Source organism: Cervus canadensis, chromosome 29 (genome assembly GCF_019320065.1).
Source record: "Cervus canadensis isolate Bull #8, Minnesota chromosome 29, ASM1932006v1, whole genome shotgun sequence".
In the NCBI taxonomy this organism is placed as follows: Eukaryota; Metazoa; Chordata; class Mammalia; order Artiodactyla; family Cervidae; genus Cervus; species Cervus canadensis.
This window is the reverse complement of record NC_057414.1, coordinates 16,648,444-16,669,708: the sequence shown is the minus strand read 5'-3', so window position 1 is coordinate 16,669,708 and position 21,265 is coordinate 16,648,444. Positions and strand designations below refer to the sequence as shown.

The window sequence follows — 21,265 nt, the reverse complement described above, 5'->3', positions numbered from 1 at the left end:
GGATAAGGAAATGAAAGTGATGCAGAATAGCCAAAACAATTTTGTAAAAGATAAACAATTTAAATACTTGCCACAAAGCTACAATAACCAAGACGATATGAGTGTGCTGTGTGCTTAGTCACTCAGTCACGTCCAACTCTTTGTGACCCTGTGAACCACAGCCCACCAGGCTCCTCTGTCCATGGGGATTCTCCAGGCAAGAATACTGGAGTGGATTCACATGCCCTCCTCCTGGGGATCTTCCCAACCCAGGGATCAAAGCCAGGTCTATCACATCGCAGGTGGATTCTTTACTGTCTGAGCCACCACAGCAACCAAGACTATATGATACTAGCATAAATAACAACATCAAAGTCAATAGAATGAAGACTTCAGAAATAAACTCTCACACTCATGGTCGACTGACTTTCTACAAGGATGTAAAGGCAATCCAGTGAGGGGAAAAAATAATGTTTTTGACAAATCATAACAGAACAAACAGATATCTATCTGTGAAAGAATATAGCTGAACTCCTATCTAAGAGTATATTCAAAAATTAAATGGGTTAGATCTAAATTTAAGAGCTAAAAGTATAAAGGCTCTCAAAACATAGGATTAGATTTTCACGATCCTGTGCTGGGCAATGACTTCTTATATATGACACTGAAGCACTAGCCACAAAGGAAAAAAATTGGAGTTAATCTAAATTAAAACTTCCATGCATCAAAAGACATTACACAGAAACTGAAAAGATAACACACATAATTGGAGAAGATATTTGTGAACCATAAATCTGTTAAGTGTCTAGTATGCAGCATATATTAAAAAAAACCTCAAAAACAAAGACAGTCAATTAAAAGATGGACAAGGATATGAACAGACATTTTTCCAAAGAAGACACACAAGCACATGAGAAAAAGGCTCAACATCATTTAGACATTAAGGGAAATGCAAATCAAAACCACAATGAGGTAACACTTCATCTCCACTGGGATAAATAAAATCAATCATTTGATAACAAGTATTGGTAAGGAGGGATGTGGAAAAGTTGGAGCCCTTATAGGTTCCTAGGGGAAATGTAAATCATTGGAGCTGTTCTGGAAAAAGTCTGGTAGTTTCTCAAAAAGTTAAAAAATTACCATATGACCTACCAATTTTACCCTTAGATAAATATTCAAAAAATTGACCACATCTACCAAAACACTTGTTAACAAATGTTCATAGCAGTTATAATAGCCAAAAGACAGAAAGAAGTCAAATATCATAAACTGATAAATGGATAAAATGTAGTATTATCCACATAAGAGACTATTAATCAGGCTCAAAAAGGAACAAAGTTCTGATACATGCTACAACATAAATGAGCCTTAAAAACATTATGCTAATGGAAAGAAGCCAAACACAAAGGCTACAAATTGTAATTCTATTTATATGAAACCTCCAGAATATGCAAATCCATAGAGTCAGAAAAGAGATCAGTGGTTGCTAAGGACTAGGGAAGGAGGAAGTAACTGCAGATGGGTATGAGGGTTTCTTTCTGGGGCAATGAAGAGGTTCTGTTTTAGATAATGGTGATGGTTGCACAACCTTATGATATACTAAAAAACACTGGACTGCACACTTTCAAAGAGCAAATTTTATGTTACGTGAATATATTTCAATTAAAAACACTCAGAATCTGTGGTTATGACCATAAAACTTAAGGGTTTTGAAGTCATCTTGTTCTAATTTCCACATTTTATGAAGAAACTGAGATACAAGGGGGGCAAAAGTAGATCATCCATGGATCCAAAGTTTGTTAACAGCAGAGCTGAGATCAGTCCTGGGTGTTCATTGGAAGGACTGATGCTGAAGCTGAAACTCCAATACTCTGGCCACCTCATGTGAAGAGCTGACTCATTGGAAAACACCCTGATGCTGGGAGGGATTGGGGGAAGGAGGAGAAGGGGACGACAGAGGATGAGATGGCTGGATGGCATCACTGACTCGATGGGCATGAGTTTGAATAAACTCCGGGAGTTCGTGATGGACAGGGAGGCCTGGCGTGCTGCAATTCACAGGGTCGCAATGAGTTGGACATGACTGAGCGACTGAACTGAACTGACACATACTATGTGATCTCAAAGAAAAATGACAACTTTGTTGGGTCTTGTCTGTACCTTAACTAAGTTGACTAGGACGATTTTAAGGAACAGCTGAGAGGAAACATGAAGAGTCCTGAGCACCGTGTTTGGCACAAAAGATATGGAACCCTCTAAAATCTTTAGGACTCTAGACCAGTGCATAGTTGCTGCAGAAGTTATAGTAATCATATGGATTTCTGGTTCATATTTTGCAACTTTTAGGAGAACATTTGAAAAGTCAGAGCACATTATGAAACATAACATCAATTTATGCTAGATAGAATAATATTTCAGAGAAGGTGATTTATAAATATTTACCTTGATCAAGTATTTTTCCCATCTGTCTGCTGTAACAGATTTGCCAATCTTCCTCATCAACTTCAAATGGAGCTCCACCAATTCTTTCGGTACTTAAAAGGAAGAAAAAATACTGTTAGTCGGCGAAATAAAACATTTCTAATGAGATTATTGGGGAAAAAAAAAGAATTTTCCTGAAAGATGACTACTTTTTCAATACAGATGTTGATCTAGTTATCTTTTAGACCTCTGAATCAGAAAAGACTACACTAGGATAAGAAACAACTAAAAACCACTTTCTTAAAGATAAGCAAGAATATTCACGTTTTCTTTCAAAACATCAACAACTGAGAGTGAACTCTAGAATTCCCTGGTGGTCCAGTGGCTAAGGCCCCATGCTTCCACTGCAGCTTGATCCCTGGTTGGGGAACTAAGATCCCACACGCTGCACACAGCCAAAAAAATAGGGGGAGAAAAGGGGGGGGGGGTGAACTCTAAATGTAGACATTTGGGTGATGACGTATCAACGCAGGGTTCATTCATTTTACCAAATGTACCACGATACTGTGGAATGTGGACAGTGAGAGAGGTTGTATTAATACATTCCTAGGGGAAGAGCGTATATATGAACTCTCTATACTTTGTGCTGAATTTCTTTGTGTGAATCTAAAACTGCTCTAAAAAATAAAGTCTATAAAAAAAATCAAGTAAAAGCAATTAACCATACCATTAAAATTTCTACTGTATGTTTCTCATATTTGGTTTCTTGACTATGACTGCAAACCAAGACATGGATTCACAGAATTAGAAAGGGATCAATGAATATAAATTCCTATTGATAGGTATCTCAGAAATAGAGCCTAATCGTTTTCAAACTATTGCGGAAAACTATCCTTCTGATCTATTCCTTACCTAATGTGCTAAACTCCTCTAAAACATCCCTATAAATCTTTGCTTGACAAGCTTTAGGGACAGAACATTTACTTAACCTTAGAAAATTCTAATGATTAGAAAGTTACCCTTATAAAAAGTAAAACCTCTGCCTACTTACATCTTCCTCTCCCTGGCCTGGTTCTTGCTCTTATTTTCTAGTTTCAAAGAAATTATTTTTCAAAAAAAATATTTTCAATTCCTCTTTTAATAGAACCTTCAAATATTTGAAGATAGCTATATTTCTGCTTTATTGACTATGCCAAAGCCTTCGACTGTGTGGATCACAATAAACTGTGGAAAATTCTGAAAGAGATAGGAATACCATTCTCATTCTCTTGAGAAACCTGTATGCAGGTCAGGAAGCAACAGTTAGAACTGGACATGGAACAACAGACTGGTTACAAATAGGAAAAGGAGTACGTCAAGGCCATATATTGTCACCCTGCTTATTTAACTTATATGCAGAGTACATGATGAGAAACGCTGGGCTGGAAGAAGCACAAGCTGGAATCAAGATTGCCGAAAGAAATATCAATAACCTCAGATATGCAGATGACACTACCCTTATGGCTGAGAGTGAAGAGGAACTAAAAAGCCTCTTGATGAAAGTGAAAGAGGAAAGTGAAAAGTTGGCTTAAAACTTAACATTCAGAAAACTAAGATCATGGCATCTGGTCCCATCACCTCATGGGAAATAGATGGGGAGACAGTAGTAAGAGTGTCAGACTTCATTTTTTTGGGCTCCAAGATCACTGCAGATGGTGACTGCAGCCATGAAATTAAAAGACGCTTATTCCTTGGAAGGAAAGTTATGACCAACCTAGATAGCATATTAAAAAGCAGAGACATTACTTTGCCAACAAAGGTCCGTCTGGTCAAGGCTATGGTTTTTCCAGTGGTCATGTATGGATGTGAGAGTTGGACTACAAAGAAAGCTGAGCGCCAAAGAATTGATGCTTTTGAACTGTGCTGTTGGAGAAGACTCTCGAGAGTCCCTTGGACTGCGGGAGATCCAACCAGTCCATCCTGAAGGAGATCAGCCCTGGGTGTTCATTGGAAGGACTGATGTTGAAGCTGAAACTCCAGTACTTTGGCCACCTCATGCAAAGAGTTGACTCATTGGAAAAGACCCTGATGCTGGGAGGGATTGAGGGCAGGAGAAGAAGGGGGCGACAGAGGATGAGATGGCTGGATGGCATCACCGACTTGATGGGCATGAGTTTGAGTAAACTTCGGGAGCTGGTGGATGGTCAGGGAGGCCTGGCGTGCTGCGATTCATGGGGTCGCAAAGAGTCGGACGTGACTGAGCAACTGAACTGAACTGAACTGAACTGATATCTTCCCTAAAGTTTTCCCTTTCAACTATGTAAACAACCAGAGTTCCTCCAAATATCCTCTGGGCATGAGCCTGATTATGTGGTATAAATGTATTAATTAGACCTGAGGGAAATAAAAGACACATACATTTAGCATTTCCCAAATACTGCTAGTAACCTAGGAGAAATTACATTTATTCTATCTAAAAAGTTTCCATAATCAAATATATTAGGAAAATGCTGTATCAAAAAATATATACTTATTTTTACTATAGAACTTCCTGAAGCCTTTACTGATTATAGTCTTACGTGCAGTCTTATATTCCTATCTTGGATATAGTCTGCAGCATTCTCTAATATATTTGGTCATGGAATCTTTTTCTGTGAAACATGTAACACCTTGCAGTATACAAGGGCTCTGAAGTACAGGTTGAAAGGTGACTAATTTTTTTTTTTCAGTTATTATTTCAGACTCTTTATTCTCCACTAAAGTCACTTCTAACTTGAAATGACCCTGAAGTATAAAAACATTTTCCCATTCAACAAACGTCTGTGAGTCCACCTATATTAGTAAGCAAGAAATAGTAGCTACCTTTAATAAACCTACTTGAGGGACTCTTCTCAGAGGGGTAAACAGTGGGTGAGCTGGAGGTAAGGGGAAGAAGCACAGGGGGGATGATTAGAAACAAGTAAACTGACAATTAAACTCAGCCAAGACCAGAATGTATGGGACTGAGGGTACAGTGGAGAAAAGGGGGGAAGGACATTGCTTACCAAAGTAATAAGACATAAGAGGCTGAAAAACAAAGTGAGCATGGAACTGGAAGCACCCAGGTAAGGGGCATGATCATGTAGAACCTTATAAGGCCAGGCTACAAAGTTTACATTTTATTCAAAAGATACAAGAGAATGCTCTATAATTTAGAAAGCTCTCAAAAACTGAACTGCAGGAAAACAGATTGCTTTTATTTGCTTATTTGTTTTAGGTAGTGGTATGCAGGGTAGAGACTAGATATAAATTCAGGAAAATATCAATCCAGAAAGATGGTAGAAACCGGAACTAAGGCAGAAGTGGTGCCAAGAGAAGTGGGGGAGACTTGAGATATATTTAGGACAGAAATAACAAAACTTAGGGATTGACTGCACAAAGTGAAAGAGTCCAGAAAAACGGAGGCATTGACAGGCAACTGAGTACATGCCAATGACAACAGATCAGGAAAAGACCTGGGCTCAATTCTTAGCTCCACTACTTAAGATAAGGAGACCATGACCCTGGCCAAGTTCTTTCAACAATGATTCTCAAACTCCTCATCTGTAATAAAGAGTTGAACCGGCCATCTTAAAGTTTTAAGAACACAAAACATCATATAAAGCTGAAATACCTTTATTTTCATTTCTGTCATGATATTTGGGGATCCAAGGTCAGTTTCAATTGCTCCTTTTTCCTTTTCCCCAAACGCAGTAGTACCTTTCAACATCTCAAACCTGCTCCCTATTTCCCCCCATTTCTCCAGGATATCATTGCACCTTCTCACTTCAGAAAAACAGGTATGGATACTCTGTTGTATCCAAACCAATCTACAGAAAAAAAGAAAAAGTACTGCTTTCATGCCACTTTCCAGTTCATAAATATCTCTGATGGCCCCTAATAAACTCACTCAGATTTCTCACCAAGGCCTCAGAGTCCCAACATTCAGTCTCAACCTAATTCTCCAATCCTCCTCTCTCTCTTCTGCACTAAAATCCTTGATTCAAATCATTCTGGCCTGTTCAGTATCCACTAAGCATACTCAGTACACAACCCATCTTGACTTTATTCAAGCGCTCTAGTTTACTGTTTTCTGCCACTTGCATCATATTTATCTTTTTATGTCTGGTCAATAAAAGCCCCCAAAGTCTCTGTGATACCTTTACAATGATTCCAGCAACATTTTGTCCTTGGAATGCCTATGCCTATTATCTTCATCACTCATTTATCAGTTGAATAAAAGCTCTGCACTCGTGTTCTATGCATATCTTCCACATCACAGACAAATGAAATCACAAAAAATTTTGATACAATTGGTACCTATAAAATTTTTTAAATTTTTAAAGAAGTCAAAATAAATTTTATTTTAAAAAATCCAAAAGGACAATAAATATATAAATAAATATGATTTCATCTCACTTTGCAAATATATTCATTCTTGATAAAGGCATATAGAAGTAGATTATATATTACTTGCCTTCCTTATTAAAGCATTGGCTCTTTCACAGCATTATCCAATAGAAATACAAAATGAGTCACACAATTTCAGAATTTCCAGTAGTTCACTCATAAAAGTAAAAATAGGTCAAAATTAATTTTAATATTTTATGTTAAATTATAAAATTTAACACTATATAACTGATTATTTCAACATACTATTGTCATTTAAAATTTCAGATTTTTACATTTTTACTTGACATTTTACCTACTTATTTTTTAGTTGAGGTATAATTGACATATGACATAATATTACTTTCAGGTGTACATCATAATGATTTAATATTTCTTAACTGCAAAATGATCACCACAGTAAGTCTAGTTAACACTCAACACCATACACTGTTATAATTTTTTTTCTTCTGAGAACTTTAAAAAAAATTTTATTTATTTATTGGCTGAGCTGGGTCTTCACTGCTGCATGTGGACTTTCTCTAGTTGCAGTGCACGGGATTCTCACTGCAGTGGCTTCTCTTGTTACAGAGCACCAGCTCCAGTGCTTAAGGGCTTCAGTAGTTGTGGTACAGGGGCTTAGCTGCCCCGTGGCATATGGAAACTTCTCAGATCAGGGGTCAAACCTGTGTCCCCTGCATTGGCAGGCGGATTCTTAACTACTGGATCACCACGGAAGCCCTTATGAGAACTTTTAAGATCTACCTGCTTCAGTTCAGCTCAGTTCGGTCGCTCAGTCCTGTCCGAATCTATGCGACTGCAGGGACTGCAGCACGCCAGGCCTCCCTGTCCATCACCAACTCCCAGAGCTTACTCAAACTCGTGTCCACTGAGTTGGTGATGCCACGCAAACAAGGTCATCCTTTGTCGTCCTCTTCTCCTCCTGCCTTCAATCTTTCCCAGCATCAGGGTCTTTTCAAATGAGTCAGCTCTTCACATCATGTAGCCAAAGTATTGGAGTTTCAGCTTCAGCATGAGTCCTTCCAATGAATATTCAGGACTGATTTCCTTTAGGATGGACTGGTTGGATCTTGTTGCAGTGCGGGGATTCTCAAGAGTCTTCTCCAACACCACAGTTCAAAAGCATCAATGCTTTGGTGCTCAGCTTTCTTTATAGTCCAAATCTCACATCTATACATGACTACAAGAAAAACATAGCTTTGACTAGATGGACCTTTGTTGGCAAAGTAATATCTCTGCTTTTTAACATGCTTTCTAGGTTGGTCATAACTTTTCCTTCCAAGGAGCAAGCATCTTTTAATTTCATGGCTGTAGTCACCATCTGCAGTGATTCTGGAGCCCAAAAAAATAAAGTCTGTCACTGTTTCCATTATTTCCCCATCTATTTGCCATGAAGCGATGGGACCAGATGCCATGATCTTGGCATAGTCAATATAGAAGAAATACATATTTTTCTGGAACTCTCATGCTTTTTTGATGATCCAACAGATGTTGGCAATTAGATCTCTGGTTCCACTGCCTTTTCTAAATCTAGCTTAGACATCTGGAAGTTCATGGTTCACATACTTTTGTTGAAATCTAGCTTGGAGAATTTTGAGCATCACTTGCTAGCAGGTGAGATGAGTGCAATTGTGCAGTAGTCTGAGCATTCTTTGGCATTGCCTTTCTTTGGGATTAGAATAAAACTGACCTTTTCCAGTCTTGAGTTTTCCACTGCTGAGTTTTCCAAATTTGCTGGCATATTGAATACAGCACTTTAACAGCACCATCTTTTAGGATTTGAAACAGCTCAACTGGAATTCCATCACATCCACTAGCTTTGTTCGTAGGGATGCTTCCTAAGGCCCACTTGACTTCACATTCCAGGATGTCTGGCTCTAGGTGAGTGATCACACCATCATGGTTATCTGGGTCATGAACATCTTTTTTGTATAGTTCTTCTGTGTATTCTTGCCACCTCTTCTTAATAGCTTCTGCTTCTGTTAGGTCCATACCATTTCTGTCCTTTATTGTGTCCATCTTTGCATGAAAAGATGCAAAGATGGGCATAATTTTGGTATCTCTAATTTTCTTGAAGAGATCTCTAATCTTTCCCATTCTATTGTTTTCCTCTATTTCTTTGCATTGATCACTGAGGAAGGCTTTATTATCTCTCCTTGCTATTCTTTGGAACTCTGCATTCAAATGGGTATATCTTTCCTTTTCTCCTTTGCCTTTCACTTCTCTTCTTTTCCTAGTTATTTGTAAGGCCTCCTCAGAAAACCATTTTGCCTTTTTGCATTTCTTTTTCTTGGGGATGGTCTTGATCACTGCCTCCTGTACAATGTCACAAATCTCCATCCATAGTTCTTTAGGCACTCTTGTCTATCAGATCTAATCCCTTGAATCTATTTGTCACTTCCACTGCATAATAATAAGGGATTTGATTTAGGTCATACATGAATGACCTAGTGGTTTTCCCTAGTTTCTTCAATTTAAGTCTGAATTTGGCAATTAGGAGTTCATGATCTGAGCCACAGTCAGCTCCTGGTCTTATTTTTGCTGACTGTATAGTTTCTCCATCTTTGGCTGCAAAGAATATAATCAACCTGATTTAGGTATTGACCATCTGGTGATGTCCATGTGTAGAGTCTTCTCTTGTGTTGTTGGAAGAGGGTGTTTGCTATGACCAGTGTATTCTCTTGGCAAAACTCTGTTAGGCTTTGACCTGCTTCATTCTGTTCTCCAAGGTCAAATTTGCCTGTTACTCCAGGTATTTCTTGACTTTGTACTTTTGCATTCCAGTCCCCTGTAATGAAAAGGACATCTTTTGGGGGTGTTAATTCTAGAAGGTCTTGTAGGTCTTCATAGAACTGTTCAACTTCAGCTTCTTCAGCATTATTGGTCGGGCATAGACTTGTATTACTGTGATATTGAATGGTTTGCCTGGAAACGAACAGAGATCATCCTGTCGTTTTTGAGATTGCATCCAAGTACTGCATTTCAGACTCTGGTTGACTATGATGGCTACCCCATTTCTTCTAAAGGAATCTTGCCCACAGGAGTAGGAAAGGGTCATCTGAACTAATGCTGCCATTCTGGTCCATTTTAGTTCATTGACTCCTAAAATGTCGATGTTCACTCTTTCCACCTGTTTGACCACTTCCAGTTTACCTTGATTCATGGGCCTAATTTCAGGTTCCAATGCAATACTGCTCTTTACAGCATCGGAGTTTACTTCCGTCACCAGTCACATCCACAACTGGGTGTTGTTTTTGGTTTGGCTCCATCTCTTCATTCTTTCTGGAGTTATTTCTCCACTGATCTCCAATAGCATATTGGGCACTACCAACCTGGGGAGTTCATCTTTCAGTGTCCTATCTTTTTCCCTTTTCATACTGTTCATGGGGCTCTCCAGGCAAGAATACTGAAGTGGTTTGCCATTCCCTTCTCCAGCGGACCACTTTTTGTCAGAACTCTCCACCACGATCTGTCCGTCTTGGGTGGCCCTACACAGCATAGTTCACAGTTTCATTGAGTTAGACAAGTCTGTGGTCCATGTGATCAGATTGGTTGGTTTTCTGTGACTGTGGCTTCTACTGGCTTAGTAACTTTCAAATATGCAATACAGCATTATTAACTGTAGTCACTATGCTGTATATTACCTTCCTATAACACGCTCACTTTGTAACTGTTAAGTTTGTAACTTTTGACTGTCTTCCTTCACTGTACACTTTTGGGGGATACTCAGTATTCAAAACATTATCATTTCATCCTCACAGCACATCTCAGTTCACACCAGCCACATTTCAAGTGCTCAGGAGCCACATACAACTAGTGCTGCTGCACTGGATCACACAGAGCAAGCGTATTTAAAACTAAAATTTATAAATTGTAATTTATAATATATAAAATTTGTAACTATAAAACCCCATAATTTACTAACAATCTACTTATTTCCTTTGTGGTGATACAGCTGACATATAACATTATATTTAGTTTCAGGTATATAACAAAGATTTGATATTAAAAATTACTGCAAAATGATCATCACAATAAGTCTATCTAACATCCAATTTACTTATACTTTTTGTTGCAAACATAACTGATAGATTAATAACCTTATGGACACCTGTAGCTCTTAATATCTTGTCTGTTGATAAGAAACAGACAAGAATTTCAAAAGAAAAATTAACCAATATAATAGTTAAATTAAAAATATTACAATTCCCATACTTCACATTCTCTAAAACAGTGCTGTCAATATCTGCACTTTCCAAAACAGTAGTCATTAGCTGCATGTGCCTATTTAGTACTTGATATGTGGCTAATAAAACTAAGGAATTTAACTTTTCTTTTTTTTTTCCCCAATGGAACTTAACTTTTAATTTTAGTGATTTTTTAAATTAATTTAAACAGCTACATGAGGCAAGTAACTAGAGTTTAGCACAGCCATAAATTACCAATCATATTTTTTTAAACATATGATCATTCTCTTAACACACACTTTGACAATCTGTAAATTCACTTATTTGTCACCTAGAACATTTCTTAATAACTTAATTTTGGAAACATTAGGAATTATTAACTTCTAAGAATTATCTATTAACCAGATTCAAGTCATTCTGAAAACTACAAATTTTGTCCCAACTGAACTAAGTCTCTGCCTTTTCACATGATAGATTTGATACATAACTTTTAACGGACCTGTTTCTTTCACAAGGCCTCAGGAAGGTGAAAGATTCTGAAGCAAAAGAAAAGGTCAGGTGATGTGTGAATTCATGGAGGGTCTGCCAAAATTATGCAGGTATGGAAGCAGCAGTAAGTGGCAGAATCCCAGAACATATTACTGATCCACTCCCCAAAGACATTCTGTAGCTGACATTTTCCTAAGCACCTTTCCAGCACCAAGCCTTATGAATGCTGCTGCTTCTGTGTTTCTAGTTTTATTATTGACAATCCTGCTTTTTTAATGGTAGAAATTTACAGCTGCTCTTAATAACTAAATGACATAATTCTTCTCATTTCTCAATGAAGTCTTTTACTTAAACATCCTCTATGCTTATAAACAGAGACACACTTGGAGTCACAAAACAGTTGATTTTATGTAGGCCACTGATAAAAGGACATTGATTTCAGATACAGGGATTTAAGTATAAGCTTACAAAAAGCTTTTACTTAATGCCAGTTTCTATAAACTCTGTTGGGGGAGCACAGTTTTAGACATAATGAAACTGGTCCCACAGTCCACTTGATCCTCGAAATAACTATTATGTTTTTACATACCTATCTTCAAAAGTTCATTTAATCAATCGTCCTGAAGTTTTCTGAAGATTAAAAATAATAATAATAATGGCTCAAGACTGAACTGTAACTCAGGTCACTATCTGAAAAGCTAGTTTAGAGATGCAAGATGCCAGATGCCAGGTAATATAAATCACTAAGTGATTACCATAATGGGAAAAAAAAAATCCAAGAATAGTTCTTACGTAGGTAGACAAACCATGGGGTATCTAACGCTCCATTTAGGTTTTAGGTTTCATTGAGAATCATACCACTGATTTGATATAGGTAGAGACACACACCAAACATGGCTTAGATTATTCCAGAATCAAAACTGTGAAAACATCTCTGCTACAAAGTAGTCAGTCCGTCAGTTCAGTCACTCAGTCCTGATTGACTCTTTGCAACCCCATGGACTGCAGCCCGCCAGGCTTCCCTGTCCATCACCAACTCCTGGAGCTTACTCAAACTCATGTCCATCAAGTTGGTGATGACAAAGTAGTCAGTGTATCTACTACTACAAACATCAGCATGACTGGAGATCTGATAACCAGCATTCAGCATTTCGTCCTAAAGAAGGTAGACGTTTATGGGGAGCAAAGGCCTCTAGGTAAGATGAAGTGAGCCACCTTCACAATCTTTAAAGGGTTACTCTTTCCTTATGTATACTTAACAAACAGCATCCTTGCAGAGGGAGTCTAAGGTACTTGAGGCAATGGCTTCCAGTAACATATGCCTCCAACTCTCTCATCAGATAATACTATTTCCCTTTTCTCTTTTCTTTCTAATCAATTAAATAATCATGGGAGGAAGGAGGGGATAGGTAGGGAAGAAAGGCGAGAAAGATTCAAAACAAATTTTAAGAGAAACAGTGATATCAAAGTATTTAAGGAGGAGGAGGGATTTTCCCTCAATATTTTTTCTTCCAATTATTTTAAATCTAGTAAAAATTTGAAAGACTAATACACCCTTCACCTAAATGCACTGTCAACATTTTAGGAAAACATTTTTACACAGGATAAAACCATCAGTGAAAAGCTGTCTAATTGAGAAAATACCATAAAGCAGCAGCCAATTAAGCCAAGGAAGGGAAGAACGTGCCAGGCACACGGAAATGCCTGTAGAGAAGTTCTGTGGCAACTAAAACCATGCAGTGTGGTAGGAAAGAGAAAACGGTGAACAATGTCACCGAAGAAGTGAGCAAAGGTCATTATCTAAAAAAGCTTTGGGAGCCATGTAGCGTTTCGATTTTGAGTGTAATGAGACATCAAGGGAGGGATTTAGGAAAGCTTCCTCATCTAAGTTTTCTGGCTTTTTAAATATTTATTTATTTGGCTCCACCAGGTCTCAGTCGCGGCAAGTGGGATCTAGCTCCCTGACCAAGGATTGATCCTAGGCCCCCTGCATTGGGAGTCTTAGGCACTAAACCACCAGGCAACTCCCCTGACCTAAGTTTTTAAAGGATTCTTCTGTGTCTGGGGTCTGCTTCATAATAACCTAGGCAACAGAGGACAGAGTTATAGATGACACAAAATTACGAAATTTCACCGAACCTTGGTGATGAGCATGTGAAACTTCATTATACAACCTTTTAAATTTCTGTAAGTTTTATATTTTATATTTAAAAAGATACAGGGGCTATGGAGATTACTTTGATTGTTCTCAGGAATGAAACGGAGCTTCGGGGTGAGGGCAAGAGGGATACTACTAATTAGGAAGCTACTACCATACTCCAGGCAAGAGATAATGATGGCAGGACTACCTTGGTGGTCCAATGGTTAAGGCTCCATGCTCCCAATGCAGGGGACCTGGGTTTGATCCCTGGTCAGGGAACTAAATCCCACATACCACAAGTAAGATCAAAGATCCTGTGTGCTGCAACTGGCACAGACAAACAAACAAAAAAGATAATGATGGCATAGACTAAGGTGGTAGTAAAAAAGATGTAGACAAGTACCATCAAGGAAAATTGCAAAATCTTGAAAATTTCAAAATTTCTAACAAGTACCCTCACCAATCTTAATCTGAGAAAGTGACTATTATTTATCTGTCTTTTATGTAATTCCTATTGATTTGTTCATTTTTAAAAGCAGAAACCACAACTTTTTGATTAGTCATGATTTAGAAAGGCAACATATACACATAGATATTTAATAATAAAGTCAAATAAATTTACGTGTACCACCAAGTCTTATTTCTCATATTCTTCAACATCTCAAATGCTCAAAAGAAACAGTTGCTTAGTTGTGTTCGACTCTTTGTGACCCCATGGACTGCCCTCCACCAGGCTCCTCTATTCCTGTGATTCTCCAGACAGGAAACTGGAATGGGCTGCTATTCTCTTCTGCAGAGGATCTTCCCAACCCAGGGATCCAATCCAGGTCTCCCACATTGTGGGCAGATTCTTCACTGTCTGAGCCACCAGGGAAGCTCGCACTTAATATACAACTAAGTGCTCTTTAAAACTGTGTTACATGTATGTAATGAAAAGCAAGAGAAAGAGTCAAGAAGTGCAAACCTCAATTTTTTCATCCATAAATAGAGTTGCACCAGGTGAACTAAAGACTTCCAGCTCTAATATTCAATATCCAAATCTAAGTATTGAGGTAGGCATTTATTTGCCTTAGAATAACACAGCAGTAATCATAGGATTTAGCATTTTTGAACTGAAAGTACACTCTCTGATAAACTAGAAAACTTAGCAACTAAGATGTGACGGTAATTGCCCAAGATCAAAGAGAGCAGAAGGATGATCCCAGATATCCGGCCTTCCAATCCAAGCCTCACTGTGACGTTTCTTAAAGTAGCAAATGGATGGAGGAATGGCTCAGAAGACCTAACTTATGAATCAAGCACCTTTTTGCACAGCTCAGTATCTGGGTTCTTATCTTGGGTTGCTCCTGCCTATGCACTCTGAGGCATTAAACATTTCTAAAATGTAATCCAGCTAAAAGGCTGCTGTGACAACAGAAAGACTATTACTACTCCTCCCTATCCACTCTTCCATTTTTCAACAGAACCGTGAACTTCCAGATGTTCAAGCTGGTTTTAGAAAAGGCACAGGAACCAGAGATCAAATTGCCAACATACACTGGATCATCGAAAAAGCAAGAGAGTTCCAGAAAAATATCTATTTCTGCTTTATTGACTATGTCAAAGCCTTTGACTGTGTGGATCACAATAAACTGTGGAAAATTCTGAAAGAGATGGGAACACCAGACCACCTGACCTGCCTCTTGAGAAACCTGTATGCAGGTCAGGAAGCAACAGTTAGAACTGGACATGCAACAACAGACTGGTTCCAAACAGGAAAGGAGTATGTCAAGGCTGTATATTGTCACCCTGCTTATTTAATTTATATGCAGAATACATTATGAGAAACGCTGGGCTGGATGAAGCACAAGCTGGAATCAAGACTGCCGGGAGAAATACCAATACCCTCAGATATGCAGATGACACCACCCTTATGGCAGAAAGTGAAGAGGAACTAAAGAGCCTCTTGATGAAAGTGAAAGAGGAGAGTGAAAAGGTTGACTTAAAGCTCAACATTCAGAAAACTAAAGTCATGGCATCCAATCCCATCACTTTATGGCAAACAGATGGGGAAACAGTGAAAATAGTGGCTGACTTTATTTTTGGGGGCTCCAAAATCACTGCAAATGGTGACTGCAGCCATGAAATTAAAAGACGCTTACTCCTTGGATGGAAAGCTATGACCAACCTAGACAGCATATTAAAAAGCAGAGACATTACCTTGCCAACAAAGGTCCGTCTAGTCAAGGCTATGGTTTTTCCAATAGTCATGTATGAATGTGAAAGTTGGACTCTAAAGAAAGCTAAGCGCCGAAGAATTGATGCTTTTGAACTGTGCTGTTGGAGAAGACTCTTGAGAGTCCCTTGGACTGCAAGGAGATCCAACCAGTCCTTCCTGAAGGAGATCAGTCCTGGGTGTTCATTGGATGGACTGATGCTGAAGCTGAAATTCCAATACTTTGGCCACCTGATGCGAAAAGCTGACTCATTTGAAAAGACCCTGATGGTGGGAAAGTTTGAGGGCAGGAGGAGAAGGGGACGACAGAGGATGAGATGGTTGGATGTCATCACCAATTCAACAGACATGAGTTTGGGTAGGCTCCAGGAGTTGGTGATGGACAGGGAGGCCTGGCGTGCTGCAGTTCATGGGGTCACAAAGAATTGGACACCGAGCGACTGAACTGAACCAACTGAGATGTAATTTATATACCATACAGTTCATCCTCTTAAAGTGCAGAAAAATCAATGGGTCTTGGGGTGTTATACGATCGATGTTTAATGCAAACAACATAAAATTATCTTAACCATTTTAAGTGTATGTTTCAGTGCCATTAATTACATTCACAATGTTGAGCAACCAAGACTGCTGTTGCTACTTTCCCATCCATTTTTACAGTTAAAACTTTTGAGGACTTCCCCTGATGATGCAGTGGATAGAAATCCACCTGCCAATGCAAGGGACATGAGTTCAATCCCTGGTCCAGGAAGATTCCACATGCCACAGAAGTCAACTAAGCCCACGTGCCGTAACTACTGAGCACCAGCACCTCAACTACTGAAGCCAGCTCGCACCAGGGCCAGTGAACCACAACTCTTGAGCCTGCACGCTACAACTACTGAACCCCACACACTAGAGCCTGTGCTCCGCAACAAAAGAAGCCACTGCAATCAGAAGCCCATGTACTGCAATGAAAATTAGTCCCAGCTCACTGTAACTACAGAAAGCCTGAGAAAGCAAGGAGGACACAGGGCCGCCAAAAACAAATGAATAAGGATTTATTTAAAACAAACAAAAACTTTTGAAACAATCACTTCACTTCCAAATTGCTTTTTGGAAAATTTACAACTATAAAAAGCAAAGCTCACTACAGTTTATACTCTCAATGGCAGTAATATATATATATTCTCAATATAATCTCAATGGGAGCAATACTGCAACCAAGGGGGCAAAAACTGGTCCTGCAGGAGGGTAAAAAAATCTCTGATAATGGTTTATGGTTCTCCACAACTTAACCCTATAAGACAATATCTTACTCCTTAGCATTTAATTTCTCTTGCTAGGGAGAAATTAATTTTAAACTTTTCTCTTTAGAAATGTGATCATGGGAAAAAAAAGGTTGAGAAACACTGTGCTTTAGAATTCAAAAGCAAGCATTGTTACTGAAAATGAAGACCACCACCTTCAGACAACGCTCAACCTGCAAAACAGGCAGTATCCACTGAAACCAAAGCCAAGCTGTAAACTGCTTTCCTAACCCACAAGACCTGATTTTATCTATAATGCTAAACAAAATACTGGGGGAATTACATTATAGTTTTAATATTTATAATAAATAAAGCAAAAAATCAAGCACACTAGCTAAAAAATTGTTTTCATTTATCCCCAAATTTTATAATTCAGAGAGACTAAGAACTAAGCATAAACAGGAAAAGAGAAAGAAAATAAAGGCAGACTCTTTGATGTCATATAGTCTTAGGAAATCAGTTTAATGTTTCTTTTAAAGATTCTGCAGATATGAACTTAAAAGAATTCTATTCCTTTATGAAATTTGTTATCTTCATTCCTTCCTAACAAGTGATCAACTTATACTTTTCTTTCAGTCAACATTCATTCAACAAGCAAAAGTAACTATATAAGTAACATACTATGTCATCTTACAGGTTCATAAATCTTGGCAGAAAGCATAACAAAATGAATTCACTGTAATTTCTACAATTATTTCAATAAATGGGAAAATGTATATGAAAACACTTTATAAGCCATAAAGCAATATACAAACCAAAGTTACTGTTATTCACCACCAGATGGTGATCATGTCTTATTTAAAGCAAATGCTGACACCTTATTTGGGGGCCAGCCAGCTGACTACTAAAAATTATTAATAACTAAATCAGGTTGTCTAAATAAAATGCTGGTGATTTAAGTATGTTCCACTGAAACATCAGCAAAACATAACCCATAAAGAACAGGTTCTGCATAAAGATTTCTAAAGGCACTGATCTGTTCACATTAACATTTGATAGTTACAATTTAAGGAAAAAGACAACAGGGCATGTTTTCTGACAGTGTCTCATGGGTTATTTAACCATTCAGACAACCCTGATTCACCCCAATGTGTTATTTTAAAGCAAATTCCAGGTATGATTTCATCCACAAATATTTCATTGTGTATCTCTAAAGGATAAGGACTATTTAAAAATAAGCATAATAATCTTACCACTTAAAAACTGGAAATTCTGTGACATTAAAGAATTAATAGTTTTTTTATCTTTTAAAAAATCTTGAATTAACCAAGAAGTAAAATTGTATTTTATTGTTACCTCTGTAGCAGATGCTGGCAGCACCTCACCTTGAACCCCTCACCACTTACATGATTCGAGTACAGGCCAAACTGCAAGCATGTGCAAGTCTTCACATGAGGGTTTCTCTCTGACTACAAGGCGGGAAGGTTAAGTGGTTTTTTTTTTTTCCATTTATTTTTATTAGTTAGGTTAAGTGTTCTTGAGAGCATCCCTAAACCAGTAACCAGCAGAGCTCCTTAACTCCTCTGGTGGGATCAATGTGAGATATGATCGACACTGTCTTTTACCTCAACAGAAAAATTTAGTCCTAGTTGCTGATAAAACACATTCCATATTGGCTTATTTTCCCCTTTCCCAGGATCACTCCACTACTCTCCCCACTGATGTTTCCTGGCATAAATTTCCAAATAAACTATTTGCACTCACAGTTTTGTCTGCTGCCAGGGAAATCCAACACAAGACAACCTCTTAATTCTGAATGAAAGCTATGGACATCCTAAGAAAATGTAAACATAAAAATTTATGTAAGCATGTTCATATATATGTGTTAGTATGCTGTAATGTTCTTTATCTTTCTGGCTTACTTCACAGAGGAATCGGGTGGAGAGGGAGGTGGGAGGGGGGAATCGGGATGGGGAATACATGTAACTCCATGGCTGATTCGTGTCAATGTATGACAAAACCCACTACAATACTGTAAAGTAATTAGCCTCCAACTAATAAAAATAAATGAAAAAAAAAATTTATCTAAGTATGTTCAAAGAGTTTAGAAACAACCCAAAAGGCATACAAATATCTCAGTTTAAAGAATCCTTCCTTCCTACAGGTTCAGGATAGCTGAGATATTAAATATGTTTTTGAAAGTGTTTCACTGAGACTCTTCAGCTATGTTGAAAAACTAACATCCTCACCTCTTACTCTTCACTACTGCTATAGAATTATCATTATCTCAGTATTTAGTTCTTATGTGCACAAAATCTAATCTAACTGAATGAAAGTACAACTGTTGACTTAATTTCCACACTTTAAAAAGAAAAATAAAATTTCCTAGAGTGAATGCTTTACTAAGACTGGGTCCCTTACAAAGTTACAGTTACAGTTCAGTCGCTCAGTGGTGTCTGACTCCTTGCCATCCCATAGGGTGCAACACACAGGCTTTTCTGTCCAAAACCAACTCCCGGAGCTTGATCAAACTCATGTCCATCAAGTCGGTGATGCTGTCCAACCATGTCATCCTCTGTCATCCCCTTCTCCTCTCGCCTTCAATCTTGCCCAGCAACAGATTCTTTTCCAGTGAGTCAGTTCTGCACATCAAGTAGCTGAAGATCTGGAGCTTTAGCTTCAGCATCAGTCCTTCCAATGAGTATATAGGACTGATTTCCTTTAAGATTGACTGGTTTGATCTCATTGCAGTCCAAGGGACTCTCAAGAGTCTTCTCCAGCACCACAGTTCAAAAGCATCAATTCTTCAGCCATTTGTTTCTTTATGGTCCAACTCTCACATCCATACATGACTACTGGAAAAACCATAGCTTTGACTAGATGGAACTTTGTCAGCAAAGTCATGTCTCTGCTTTTTAATATGCTGTCTAGATCGGTCATAGCTTTTCTTCCAAGGAGTAAGCGTCTTTTAATTTCATGGCTGCAGTCACCATCTGCAGTGATTTTGGAGCCCAAGAAAATAAAGTCTGTCACTGTTTCCATTGTTTCCCCATCTATTTGCCATGAAGTGATGGGCCCAGAGCCATGATCTTAGTTTCCTGAATGCTGAGTTTTAAGCCAACTTTTTCACTCTGCTCTTTCACTTTCATCAAGAGTCTCTTGAGTTCCTCCTTGCTTTCTGCCATAAGGGTGGTGTCATCTGCATATCTGAGGCTATTGATATTTCTCCCAGCAATCTTGATACCAGCTTGTGCTTCATCCAGCCCAGCGTTTCTCATGATGCACTCCACATTATAAGTTAAATAAGCAGGGTGACAATGTACAGTCTTGACGTACTCCTTTCCCAATTAGGGACCAGTACATAGTTCCATGTCTGGTTCTAACTGTTGCTTCCTGACCTGCATACAGGTTTCTCAGGAGGCAAGTCAGGTGGTCTAGTACTCCCATTACTTTAAGAATTTTCCAGTTTGTTGTGATCCACACAGTCAAGGGCTTTGGTGTAGTCAATAAAGCAGAAGTACATGTTTTTTTGGAATTCTCTTGCTTTTTCTATGACCTGAAGGATGTTGGTCAATTTGACCTCTGGTTCCTCTGCCTTCTCTAAATCCAGCTTGACCAGCTGGAAGTTCTCAGTTCACATACTGTTGAAGCCTCGCCTGGAGAATTTTGAGCATTACTTTGGTAGTGTGTGAGATGAGTGCAATTGTGTGGTAGTTTGAGCATTCTTTGGCATTGCGTTTCCTTGGGATATGAATGAAAACTGACCTTTTCCAGTCTTGTGGCCACTGCTGAGTTTTCCAAATTTGCTGGCATATTGAGTGCAGCACTTTCACAGCATCATCTTTCAGGATTTTAAAGAGCTCAGCTGGAATTCCATCACCTCCACTAGCTTTCTAAGGCCCACTCAACTTCACATTCCAGGATGTCTGGCTCTAGGTGATGGCTCACACACCATCATGGTTATCTGAATCATAAAGATCTTTTTTGTATAGTTCTTCTGTGTATTCTTGCCACCTCTTCTTGGTATCTGCTGCTTCTGTTAGGTTCAAACCGTTTCTGTCCTTTATTGTGCCTAAGATGGACAAGTCATGGTGGAGAGTTCTGACAAAATATGCTCCACTGGAGAAGCGAATGGTAAACCACTTTGATATTTTTGCCTGGAGAACCCCATGAACAGCATGAAAAGGCAAAAAGATAG

The 21,265-nt window shown here is 38.5% G+C and overlaps 1 protein-coding gene across 1 annotated transcript in view; it reads right to left on the bottom strand.

The window, feature by feature from the left end:
* Nucleotides 1-21,265, bottom strand: part of RSF1 (remodeling and spacing factor 1) — a 150,383-nt gene that overhangs the window by 91,144 nt on the left and 37,974 nt on the right. Inside the window, exon 2 of the mRNA XM_043452642.1 lies at nucleotides 2,422-2,513. Coding sequence (XP_043308577.1) covers nucleotides 2,422-2,513 — 92 coding nt within the window. The remainder of the gene's footprint in view (nucleotides 1-2,421; nucleotides 2,514-21,265) is intronic.